Source organism: Mustela nigripes, chromosome 11, assembly GCF_022355385.1.
Source record: "Mustela nigripes isolate SB6536 chromosome 11, MUSNIG.SB6536, whole genome shotgun sequence".
In the NCBI taxonomy this organism is placed as follows: domain Eukaryota; kingdom Metazoa; phylum Chordata; class Mammalia; order Carnivora; family Mustelidae; genus Mustela; species Mustela nigripes.
In genome coordinates this window covers 38,080,985-38,092,732 of record NC_081567.1, presented here as the reverse complement: position 1 = coordinate 38,092,732, position 11,748 = coordinate 38,080,985, and the positions used below count along the sequence as shown (strand labels likewise).

General features: G+C 67.2%; 2 protein-coding genes across 3 annotated transcripts; one reads left to right on the top strand and one right to left on the bottom strand.

Moving 5' to 3' along the window:
* The first annotated feature begins 571 nt into the window (after positions 1 to 571).
* PERCC1 (proline and glutamate rich with coiled coil 1) lies at positions 572 to 3,103 on the top strand. 2 transcript variants are annotated; one of them, XM_059415729.1, is made up of 2 exons: positions 572 to 798; positions 1,753 to 3,103. In XM_059415729.1, exon 2 carries the CDS (start codon positions 1,789 to 1,791, stop codon positions 2,542 to 2,544), a length of 756 nt encoding a protein of 251 aa, XP_059271712.1. In that variant the 5' UTR covers positions 572 to 798; positions 1,753 to 1,788; the 3' UTR covers positions 2,545 to 3,103. The 2 variants fall into 2 exon arrangements, with proteins under 2 accessions (XP_059271712.1, XP_059271713.1); XM_059415730.1 differs by lacking the exon at positions 572 to 798 and adding an exon at positions 817 to 898.
* A 147-nt stretch (positions 3,104 to 3,250) lies between these two features.
* CCDC154 (coiled-coil domain containing 154) lies at positions 3,251 to 11,736 on the bottom strand. The gene is made up of 18 exons (XM_059415902.1): positions 11,730 to 11,736; positions 10,024 to 10,097; positions 9,336 to 9,649; positions 9,054 to 9,243; positions 8,878 to 8,930; positions 8,509 to 8,604; positions 8,065 to 8,188; positions 6,521 to 6,622; positions 6,306 to 6,434; positions 6,110 to 6,234; positions 5,793 to 5,907; positions 5,565 to 5,702; positions 4,881 to 5,000; positions 4,729 to 4,805; positions 4,379 to 4,496; positions 3,999 to 4,085; positions 3,578 to 3,765; positions 3,251 to 3,479 (listed from the first exon to the last, which is right to left on the bottom strand). The coding sequence occupies exons 1-18, from the start codon at positions 11,734 to 11,736 to the stop codon at positions 3,353 to 3,355; spliced, it is 2,184 nt and encodes a 727-aa protein (XP_059271885.1). The 3' UTR covers positions 3,251 to 3,352.
* Between the last annotated feature and the right edge of the window lie 12 nt (positions 11,737 to 11,748).

Below are 11,748 nucleotides of genomic sequence, written 5' to 3'. Positions count from 1 at the left end.
GCTGCTCCTGGACCCCCCGTTTGGGTGATTGGCTACTGTGTCTCCAGGACGGTCAGGCAGCCTCAGGCGGCACCGCCTGGGGTCCTGGGATGGTGTTGGCTGTAACTCAGTGTGTGTGTGTGGGAGATGCTCATGGGGAGGTCCCCAGGTGGGCTCTGCGGTGGGGGGCGGGGGCAGTGGCGTGGGACCAGTTTGGACCCTGGGGGTGAGGCCCTGTGTTGGGGGTGCAGGGGCTGAATCGGGTTGGTTGCAAACACACTGGCAACTCTGGGATGGCTGGGACCTGTCACAGTGTCCCGGAGGGCCCGGTGCTTGGATGGGGCCCGCTGCATAGGATCCCACCACCTGGGCCCTGGCCGGGGGTCCCCCAGCCTCCTGTTTCAGGCCTGCCTGGCTCCGCCCGCCAGCAAGGAGCACCATTTATCCAGAGAACCACAGAAGCAGGATGTCCTCTAGAGGAGCCTACTCCAGAAGTCAAAATAGCATGAAATTTAATTTTCCGCCTATTTGACAAGGCTTGGTCCGGGTCCCAATCAGTGGCGGAGATAAGGGTCCTCGGCCCCGGGTGTGAGCCAGCTGGGCCCGCGGCAAACACTCCACGGTCCCCGGGCAGGTTGAGGCTCCCCCCGCGGGGCCCTGGTTGCTGGGCGCTAAAGCAAACGGGCTCTATTTGCCCAGTCTGCGATGACAATGCAGTCGCCAAATATTTGCCAGCCCGGCCGGCCGAGGAGCCCAGCTATAAATGCTTGAGCCCAGGTGCAGGTGGGCCTGCCCCGCGGGAGCTGCAGGCCTCGGCAGGTAGGAGCCGGACTGGGGGGCGGGCAGGAAGGGTGCTGGCACTGGCCACGGGGACCTGGCCACCTCCCTTCTTCTGGAAGGCGCTGTGCCTTTGGGCCAGGTGGGTTATGGGACCACCCACCCACCAGGAGGACAAGAGGCGGGGCTGGAGAAGGAGGGCACCCACGTCGGCTTCCCCACAGCCCAGTGCTGGGCCCAGGGTGTCCCCGGCAGGGAAGAGCCCCTCCCCATCTTGTGAGTGAGAGCCAGAGCCCAGTGCGGATGGACGGCTGTAGGCAGAAGAGTGAGCCTGCTGGGGTGGGGGTTCTGACAAGCAGCAAGCCCCCCTCTCCTTCACACCACTTTCCCTTTCTTCCCGTCCTGCCAGGAGGCAGAAAGGCCCTCCCGGCTGCAAGCTGGCTCCCCGCTCCCTCGCACTCGTCCTCGGGGCCCAGAGCACGCCAACACTCAGAGGCAGCCCCGTCTGGCCTCAGACCAGCCCTGTCTCTGTCAGCTCCCCAAATCCCACCCCGCCCACCCTGCCCTGAGCGCCAGGCCCACACAGCTTCCCTGCTTCCTGCTAACCCGCCCAACTCTCCAAACCCCAGGGGCCCGGGGCTCTCACCAGCAGCATCAGACCGTGCAGGGGGTTGGAGGGAAACAGCACCCAGCTTGGGGCCGGGGCCCTCCACCCGTGAGACCCCCGAAGCCAAAGGGGCTGTGGGATCTGGACCCAGAGCGCTGACTGGGGCAGCCAGGCCCTGCTCCTAGGGTGCCCCTGGCCGGCACCTGAGCAGATGCCCCGGTGGGCCGGCCTGTTGCTCCGGAACCGCCTCTGCGCCCCCGACACCCATGGCCTTAGTCTTTCCACACATCCCTGGCTTCTGATCGTGGCCCCTGCTCCAGGCTCAGCGGTGGCCACACAGGCCTGGGGACCTGAAAGCTCACCTGTCTGCCCTCTGCCTCCCTCCCCAGCCACAGCTGCTGCCCTGGAGACGCGGGCTCGAGGAGATGGCCGCGGGCGTGATCCGGCCTCTGTGCGACTTCCAGCTGCCCCTGGCAGCCCGCCGGCCCTTCCTGCCCTCAGACCCGGAGCCCCAGGAGACCTCCGAGGACGAGGACGAGGAGGAGGAGGAGGAGGAGGAGGACGTGCCAGAGGCTGCGGGGCTGGGCGGTAGGAGCCCAGGCCCCCTGGCCTCGGGCTGGGCCCCAGAAGCAGCTCCTCGGGGCCCCAGCAGCCCAGAAACACCCCTGCGGCTGCTGCGGTTCTCCGAGCTCATCAGCGGCGACATCCAGCGGTATTTCGGCCGCAAGGACGGGGGGCAGGACCCTGACGCCGGTGACGTCCACGCAGACGACCTCCAGTGCGCTGACCCAGCACGCCCGGCTCCGGCTGGACCCCCAGACGGCGATGAGGCTGCGCAGCCCGGAGTGCTCTCCCCCAGGGGTCCCGAGGGGCAGGCTCGCGGGCTGGGGCCGCTGGCCGAGCTCTTCGACTACGGGCTGCGGCAGTACCCAGTGCTTGGGGCCCCGGCCGGCAGGCGGCTCCGGCTGGAGCGCAAGTATGGCCACATTGTCCCCATGGCCCAGAGGAAGCTGCCGCTCTCCTTTTGGGAGGAGCCGGCCCTGGGCCCCCTGGGCCTGCTCCACCCTGGCACACCTGACTTCAGCGACCTGCTGGCCAGCTGGTCGGTGGAGACTGGCCCCGAGATACCCGGGGGAGGGGCCCCCCAGGCCCTGGACGGGGTGCCGCTGGCCGAGGCCTAGTGAGCGGGTCAGGGTCCGTGGGGCACCAGGGGTAGCAGGCACTGCCTTTCCTTCAGGGGCGCAGCCTGTCACTGCTCTCTCTGCTGGAGCCCCAGGGGCCGTCCCACCAAGGTGGCCGGCCACCAGCAGGACAAGCCAGCTCAGGGAGGGATGTCCCAGGCCTGGGGAGGCTAGGCCAGGCTCCTCCTGGGGCCTGGAGCTGCCACCACCAGAGGACCCCTGGGCAGGGAACAGGCGGGAGACACCATCTCAGACAGCCTGGCCCTTAGCCCTCGGAGCTCTGCCCCTGGGATGGGAGGGCAGGTGGGCTCAGGTGGTTTGCACACTGTGCCCCACTCTGGGTGAGGCCCACTGGCCCCACCAGACCTGCCCTGAGGTCTCAGGTCGGCAGCCGCCCGCCTGGCTGGTCCTGAGGCTGCCCCTCCCTCAGGCCCCACAGCAGGTGGCAGGACCAGCTCCCGTGGGATGAGCAACGGTGTTCTTGGAGGCAGGAGGAAGGGGCACTATGCGAGTGTGTGAGCAAACACACAGTTTGCTCCCTATGGTAGGGCAGACGGAGCTGCTTTCCAGGTTCGCCACCTCAGTGTGAAGGGCTTGGCCAGCCACCGAGGGCCAGGGGCCAAGACCCCAAGCCTGGGCCAACTGGCCCTCCACAGGGCTACCAGGAGCAGGCAGGGCTCCGGGACTCTGCGGCTGTGGGCAGGACAGCCTGAGACGGTGGCGGGCCTGCAGCTCGGCTGGGCCTCAGACAGGGGAACGGACCCTCCTGGGAAGGAGCTCAGACTCAGGTCCACAGGAGCTGGCACCTTTATTTCTGGGCAAGGGGCAAGGACATGAGCTGGTGGGAAGGCTCCTGGCGGAAGGACTTCTCCAGGAATGCGCTTGGCCTCCGCTGGGCCACCAGGTTCAGGAGGACCGCCTTCCACTGCAGCCACCTGCCCAGGAAACGCGGCTCAGGTCCGCTGGCCTTGGGGCCTCCCAGGACCACCCCAGACCCGGAGGAGTCTCCAGACAGCAGCTCCCCATAGCCCACCTCACGGCCTGATACATGCCCCAGCGGTTCACAGGGACCACCTCTCCAGCAGCCGTGTCCTTGACGAAGGACTGCTGCTTCCCCAGGGCCGCGAGGACCCTTCTGCTGCCCAGCGTCAGGGCCCAGGGGCTCTCCTCACTCCGTAGACGAAGGATGCTCTCACGCAGGCTGGCCGTCTCCTCCATGCGCTGCGGACAAGGGCGTGTGAGGAGCAGCTGCTGCGGGAACCCAGGCATCCGGCCCTCGGGGGACAGGACAGCCCTGGATTTCTCTCTGACAAAACAGGGTCTTATCTACCAGGAAACCCTGCTCGGGCCAGACACACAGACATATGGGCATGGGAATGCCCACAGAACCAGGGACCCGGCAAGGAGGGGTAGGGGGCCAGGAGCTCCCCCCAAGTGCAGGGACCACTTCGCACCAGCTTGGTTTCTGTATTAAACTTGAGGTTCTGGATAGTCTTGCTGTCCTGCAAGCTGTTTTCCAGTTTCATTATCTGGTTCTGGAACTGAACGTGGCCCCTGCTCGTCGGCTCGGTTGTGGTATGCTGGCCTGCGTGAGGGCAGCCCCCACCCCAGGCCCCTGCAGCGGGGTCTGGGCCCCTGGGGGTGATCCGGTGGTCCTGGCCAGCACTCAGGCCGGCTCCTTTCACCATGAGGACACCCCCGGCATGTGAGGTGCCAGACAGGTGCCCCACTGCATGCTGGCTCTGTAAGCCACTGAACCTCAGGGTGTCTGGGATCCGGGGCATCCCGGGGCCCCCTCTGCTGAGCGGGACAGGCGTGGAGGCCCCCGGGGTACCGTGGCCAGCTTGCCCTGGATCTCGGCGATCTTCCGCCCGGGGTTGCCCTCCCTGAGCAGCTGCACAGACGAGAGCAGAGTGGCCAGTTCCTGCCGCATGGCCCCGACCTCGAACTCTCTGTCAGAACAGGAGGCTCTGGGTGGTAGCCCAGAGGCAAGGGGGAGGGGGAGGGCAGGGGTGCAGGGGTGCGTGCTCCACTTTGCCACCTCTCCAGTGGGACCTGGGGGGTTGCCAGCAGGTGATGGACGGCAAAGCTCGAGGACTGTGCAGGCTGCCCCGGGGTGGGGGCTGAGCCCAGAGCTGGGGGAGCCGCAGCTTCCCTCCTGCCGTCCGGCGGATGTGGCCTCACCTGGCTCGCCCCTCCGCTGAGATCTTGAGGTCCGAGTCACTCTTGTGCAGGACGCACTTGTCAGAGACGACCTCTATCTGCAACGCACGCAGGGTGGGTGGGTAGCCCAGGAGCTGGTGGGCTGGGGAGCCGCGCCCCCAGCCCTCACCTACCTGGTGGGGCAGGCTGTCCACTCGCTCCCGCAGCTCCCTCAGCCGTGCCTCGGCCTCCTTCTGACACCGGGCCAGGCCCTCCCGCGATCTCTGCTCCAAGCCTTCCCACTCTCTCTTTGCCTGGAACACAGACACCAGTGAGGGCCAGAGCTGGGGGATGGAGGGGGACGAAGGGGGACAGATCGACGGGGCCCCTGGAGCCAATGGGGCCACCTGGGTAGTCCAGGCTGAGCGGAACCAGGGAGGCCTGGCTTGGCCCCCACCTACCCAGAGTCAGCAGAGATGGGGACAGATGGCCTCCCCCAGCTGCGGGAGGGGGTGACCCCGGGGTCCATCAGTGGAACAACACACAGACTGGGCACGTGCCACGTGCGAGCCTTTGTAGGCAACGTCCAGAACAGGCGAATCCCCACAGGCCGGTGGCAGGTTGCGGGTCGCCGGGGGCTGCAGGTGGGAGGGGCTGCTCGCGGCGTGGGGCTTCCTCCGTGGGGACAAGACAGCTGCTCAGCCCCGGATCCACAAGGAGCTGCCACACCCCAGGTTTCACGAGGGTAGACTGCACGGCGTGGGAACTGTGTCGATGACGTCACGACGAAGAAGAGGAAAGAGCCCATGGGCGAGGGCTTGCGGCCCTGCCGTGGAAGCCGCTGCGCGCTAGGGCCCCAGTGGGCCTGCCGTGCTCACCTCGCTCAGCCGCAGGCTCAGCGTCCGGTCCTGCAGGTCCAGCCTCCAGCTCAGGGCCATGAAATGGTCGCTCAGGTCCTTCACCTGCTTCCCCAGCTCAGCCAGCGACACCTCCAGAGCCTGGCTCTTCTCTCGGAGCTGCGGGTGGGCAGGGGAGGGTGGGCTGAGTGGGGCTGCCTGGGGTGGCGGCGGCCCTGGGGTCACGGACCCGGCCCCCACCGCCCTCACCAGCTCTAGCGCGCTGTGGGCCTCCTGTCGGGCCAGCTGGCCGGCCTCCAGGCTCTCCTGCAGGAAGGCGGCCAGCTCCCCTGCCCGGGTCTCCTCCAGGTGCCCCTTGCTGTCCCTGGGGGTTGGTGCCAACACAGACTGTCCTTCAGCTGGGTCGGGCCAGCTCTGGAACCATTCGGGAGAACCCCAGGGAGCAGGGGATGGAGAATGATCAGGGAGCCCCCCTGGACGGGGCTGCATCCAATGGTGAGTGCAGAGTCCTCCGCGGGGCGGACGGGAGCCCCTGTCCGAGGACGCTGGGCGCCGGGGACACCCACCAGGCCTTCTGCTCGGCCAGGAGGATCCGGTTCAGCGACATCTGGTTCTGCCGCACAAACTTGGTCAGCTGGATCACGGCTTGGTCCAGGCCCCGGCACTGCTCCAGGAGGCGGCCTTCTTCCTGCTGAGGGGGGAGAGGCAGGCCTGAGCCCCCGCTGCCCCCATCGCCGCCACCCCCAGCCCTGGACTGCCCACCTGGCGTTGCCCTTGCAGGGCCTGCGCGCGCTCCTCAGCCTGCTCCTGGAGCCTCTGCCACCGGCCGTCCAGCTCTCCCCGCAGGCTGCTCTCCGCCTTCAGCCGGGTGCTCTCTGAGGCCTTCATTCTCTGTGGGGAGACCAGCCCCACCAGCTGTGAGCAGAGAGGGTGCGGGGGTGGGGGGCACGGCCCAGCCGCAGGCCCAGGGCCTCCACCTTCTCCAGGGCCAGGAAGCTCTTCTGCAGGAAGCCACACAGCTTGGCCTCCCTCTTGAGGAAGCGGAGGCTCATCTCCTCGCCGAGCTTGGTCACCTGGGCCTGTGGGAATCAGTGCGGTAGCCGTGGGGTCCGACCATCCTCCTGGCCTCGTCCAGCCCCTGCCCTGCCCGCCCCCGCCCCAGACCCAGGGTGAGCTCGGACTGCTCTGTGTCCTGGCTCGACTGTGTCGACCCCAGGCCATGTCCCCTAATGCCCTGAGCCTCACAGCACTGCTCCCACCACACCCTCCTTAGGAAGGCAAGGCCCACGTGTCCTCCCCAAGGGCCAGGCAGGGGGCTGTGACGGGCCCACAGGTAAAACTTGTGGGGACCCAGACCATGGATGGTACTCGCGGTGACCACAGACGCTGCCCTGGGCAGATGGCAGATGCTGCATCGCGTCCCGAGGTGGGAGCCTCCGTCAGGGCAGCCGCGCGCACATGTGCGCCCATGAGCTCGCAGACCCGCACATCAGTGCGCACACGACGTCCTCAGCCCCGGGGCCCACAGCCCCTCCTTCTCCTCCCCTTCCTACTGCATCACGGATTGGAGTGTGTCCAAGCTGTGGTGTCAAGGCCGGGGCTCCAGCTCCCACAGCCACGGGGGTTGCGCCCTGAGCGCCTGCCAGCCCCTCCCATGCTGTGAGGGTGCTCTGCGGAGGGGGTCAGCAGGCCGTTTCTGCAAGGAGCCCGAGGATGTGGGGTCTATGCCCAGTGTCCCAGGGCAGACCCAGAAATGAGCCGGACGTAACAAATGGGTGGGGCCATGTGCCGATCCAGCTTGGCGAACACCGGTGGTGGTCACGGCCTGCTGACCCTGGCCTAGGGGGCGGTGCAGGATGGCTCTGCTCCCTGCCCTTGCCTGGAGCACCAGGAATCCCTGGGCCTGGGGTCTTTGGGAGCTCCTGGTCCCAGTGGGGCACAGTGTCCTGATGAAGCCAAGACACGAGCTCCCCAAAGGGCAGCGGCGAGGGGAAAGCCACCGAAGCTGGGCAGCCGAGCTATGTGGGCAGCAGCTGGGCGCACTGGGCGGGCCCTGCGGCCCCCGGGCTCTGTTTGCAGAACTAAAGAGGCTGCGTCTCGAGCGGGAGGGGATCCTGCTGCAGCCCGGGGGTGGGGCCGCCCCAGGAATGGCTGAGAAAGGGGCTGCAGGCCTACGACGTTCTGTCTCCAGATCTGGGTGCCGGTCACAGGACGGGGGGGCAAGGACCAGGGGCAGAGACGTCATCAGGGAGCGAACGTCCGTGCTGACAGATGAGCTCCATCTTGGCTCTGCCCACATCAGCAGCTATGGGCCACACACGGCCGTGGGGTCCCTGACACGTGGCTCGTGGGACAGAGGAAACTGAAATGCTGGCTCCCTGCAGACAGAGCCCCCTGCAGCTGGTGGCCACGGACTGGACGGTGCAGGTCCTCGGGAGCACCCCCCACACCCTGGGCTACACCACATGGCCGGGAAGGATGGCTTGCCCGGTCGCCCTGGGCCCAGCCTCCCTCCTGGTACCTGCATCTGGGCTACCTCACGGTCCACCCTGTGGCTGGCGTCCTCCTGGCTCCTCTGTAGGGCGCTGCAGGCCGCTTCCCGGAACTGCTCCTCCCGCTCCAGCTTCCCGGCCAGCCCCGCCAGCCTAGGAAAACAGCCGCAGGTCCCAGCCGCCCCACCGGGGCCCTGAGACACTGTGAATGCTTTCTGGGCCCAGGCCTGCCGCTGGGGGGCCCAGGCTGACCTACAGGCTGGCAAGGCAGGTGGGGTAACCCCACCTGAGCAATCAGAGACAAGGGCAAGACACGGACTTCCATGGCCCCAGGTGGAGAGCCCAGAGCGGCCTGGGCTAGCGCGACTAGATGGGGGAGGATGCAGGGCATCTGGGCTTGCACCTCCATTCCTGGTGCCCACACAGGGTGGGTCCCGAAACAGCCCCTCCCGAGGGAGGCCGGCGACACCCACCTGAGGTTGACCTCCTGCTCGGTGTCCTTCCGCTCACTGTCCTGCAGCGCCTGCTTCCTCCGGATCTGGGTCAGGGCCTCCCGCACCTCCACCAGCCTGACACACAAGGGCCGTTTAGGTCTGGGGCCTGCCCGGCCTACCCTCCTGGCTGCCTCTGAGGGTCAGGGTCCTGGCCCAGGGTCCCTAGCTGCAGGCCCCCAGCCACGGTCACACAAAGCCAGACCTCTGAATTGGGCCGCAGTTGCACACGGCTTCCCAGAGCAAGATAAGGAGGAGGGACAGGCAGATGCCCTGGGGTCCCGCCCCAGTCGCCGCCTTCCCCAGGCCCCCAGCCTCCCAGTTACGCCTGCACCACTGGGTGGGGGGTACCTCTTGTCCAGGGCCTGCATCTGGTTCTGGTTCTGGTTCTGGGGGCTGGGGAACTGCAAGGAGGAAGGGGAGGCTAAGCCTCGTGGCCCGGCCAGCACAGACGGGGGCCTGAGCTGGGCGCGGGGTGTCCCGGGAGCAGGGGAGCTTGACTCTGGGTGGGCACAGCGGCTGCTCACCTCGAGGGCCTCCTTCTCAGGAGCCTGGGCCGCTGGCCGCAGGTCCTGCCGCAGCCTCTTGAGCTCGGCGTCCTGCAGCTGCACGCAGGCTCGGAGCTGCAGCATCTCCCGCAGCAGACTCAGCACCGCTCGCTCGCAGCGCTCCTTGTGTCCCCGCAGGGACGCCACCTCAGCCTGCAAGTCGGCCACCCTGGCCAGGGCGAGGAGCAGGCTGAGTTGGGCCCCGCCTGCCGGGGGGCGGGCACGGCCCAGCTGTCCCTCCCCAGCCCTGCCCAGGCTCACCACTGCTCCGGCTGTGTCCAGCGCTTGGGGGAGTCCCGCTCCAGGAGGGAGGTGGCGGATGCCAGGGGGCTTGACTCATGCCTCCCCATCTCCTCCAGACTCAAGAGCTCGGGGCTGGCCAGTTCTTCCTCCAGGCAGAGCCCTAGGCCTCCCAGGGTGACAGTGCTTGTCTGGGAGGGGGGTGAAGCCCCCGATGACGGGGTGCTAGCATCCAGCTCTGCAAGAAGGTGGCTCCCGGGCTGATGGGTGCCAGCTCCTAGGTGGGGCTCAGGATGATGGGGACCAAAGTCACTGCAGTGATCGGCTGAGAGTGTCTACTGGGCTCAACTTGGCCCGTCGGCTGAGTCACGCAGGCTGGCCCAGGCGGTGGGGGGTGGGGGGTGGGCAGGAGCTCCGCTCTTGCTCCCCCTCAATGGGGAGCTCGTGCTCAGAGAGGCCCAGACCCCCGCCTGAGAACTCACAGCACCAGGAAGCAGAAACAACACTGTGTCCAGCCTGCCCCGCGCCAGAGCGAGCCCCGGGGGCAGTATGGCTCCTTGAGGGGTCAGGAAACAGAGCTGCCCCGGGAGGCCCACAGTGCACCCCCGCACAGGCCCTTCCCTGGACCAGCCTCCTGGCTTGGCCCCTGTTGGCACCAGGCTCACCTGGTACGGCTTCAGCCACTGGCCAGAGGCCCTGGGCCTCGCACCCACGACTGCCGAGCGCTGGACACCAGGGCGGCCGGAGGAAGGAAGGGCAGGTGGGCCTGGAAGGCTCTGGGGCCTTGGGGGGCGCGTGGGGTGTCAGGAGGGCGCGCCTGCCCTCATGTTGCTCCTTCCAGGACAACAGCGCAGCAGACGAGCGGCAGGTGCTCTTCTGGAACCATCCTTCTCTCGCCAGAACCTCGTGACTTCATGGGCCAACTGCCAATGGAACTTGGGCCCTCAACCCTGCCGGCCCCCCACGGCCCCAACTGCCCATTGCCAGAAAGATCTGAGGGGCACCGCAGAGCCAGCCGGCGTGGGCAGCGGTCACTGTCCCAGGAGACAGGGCTGGGAGAGCCGGGCGCCTGGGTGGGAGGGACGTGCAGGTGCTCACGGCCGGCTGGCAGAGGGCACAAACAGGGCGCCCCCGGAGCCAGGGGAGGGTGGAGGCCACAGGCACGGGCTGCACAGTGCCTCCAGATTCCTTGCAGCCAGTCAGAAAGTGAACAGAGACAGGTACAAGTTTCCAGTGTTTTATTTCCCCCATGGGGACCCTGTGGCTGGCTCAAAATGTCATCACCATGAATCACTACGTCCCTGCTTTCCCACCCCAGGTCAGGCCAGTGCGGACCTGATCCCTGCGCCCAGTGAGCCAGGCTCGCTCACTGAGGGCAGACTGGGCCTTCCCCAGGACAAGGCAACTATTCCAAAGTCAGCCCTGGTCTGGGGGCCTTTCTGCACCCCACAGCTCAGAACAGCACCCAGACTGAGGGCCCCCGGGGGTCCAGAGTCCAGTGCTAAGATATCCCACAGACAAGCATCTGCCACAACTGCCTCCGTCCCCTCCGGGGGGTCAAGGCTGCCCCGTCCCGGTTGCCCCTGGTTAGCGGCCTGCAAAGCCCCGACTGCTGGACCGTGGCGTGTGCTGGGCAGGAACCAGGGAGCCAGCACTGGCCGTCCTGATATGATTCTTTTATTTCTCCCTTCCAGAGCCCCCAAAACGTTCGTCACCCTGTGTCCCCCAGAGGGCTCCTGCCAGGAAGGGACTGGCTTTTGAAGGCCCCACTCCCTTAAAAGGGGCCCAAACCAAGATGGACGACTGCCCCCGCCCCCAGGCTCTGCCACAGCGGCAGCCAGGTAGCCTTGTCTCAGAAGCAGTCCAAGGAATCACCTCCAGAAAGAGTTCCCTGGGGTCCTGGGGACACAGGAGAAGCAGAGTGTCCTTGCTCCAGGCCCACTGGCCCATCCCAGAGTCCACCTGCCCCAGGACCGGGACCAGAGCTGCCCCAAAAAGTGGCCCTGGGCCAAGGGTCCTTGAAGGCCAGTGGGAGCCGCCCCCCCCTCAGAAGTGCCAGTCTCTCGGTGCACACAGGCGACAGCCATCAGTCCTGATGTCGGGGTGACGAAGCCGTTCAGACCCACGGATGGTTCTCAGCATTCTCTCCAGCCAAGACCCTGGAGGGCCGTGTGGCAAGTCTGCGAAACAGCTGGCCTCCTTCTAGAGCCTGCTGCCACGTCTGCTCCCCAGGGTGCCCGCCTCCAGGTGCAGCCCCATCACCTCAAGGTTGAAGACGGAGTGGAAGGGACAAGGCTGAGGGTCTCTTTGAGAGCTGCGAGTCCCCCAGGCCCCAGCCGGTGAAGTGCAGATGGCGTGGTCCTCCCGGGCCAGCCCGCAGGGGAGCAGACGGCGCAGCCGCAGCAAGGGGCCCACCCGCCATCTCACACGCGCA

Coding starts and splice junctions, on each gene's coding strand:
- CCDC154 (XM_059415902.1), bottom strand. Junction 9,244..9,335: donor TGGACACAGCCGGAGCAGTG/GTGAGCCTGGGC, acceptor CGCCCTGGCCAG/GGTGGCCGACTTGCAGGCTG. Junction 6,623..8,064: donor GTGAGGTAGCCCAGATGCAG/GTACCAGGAGGG, acceptor TGATTCCCACAG/GCCCAGGTGACCAAGCTCGG.
- PERCC1 (XM_059415729.1), top strand. CDS start 1,789: ATGGCCGCGGGCGTGATCCGGCCTCTGTGCGACTTCCAGCTGCCCCTG.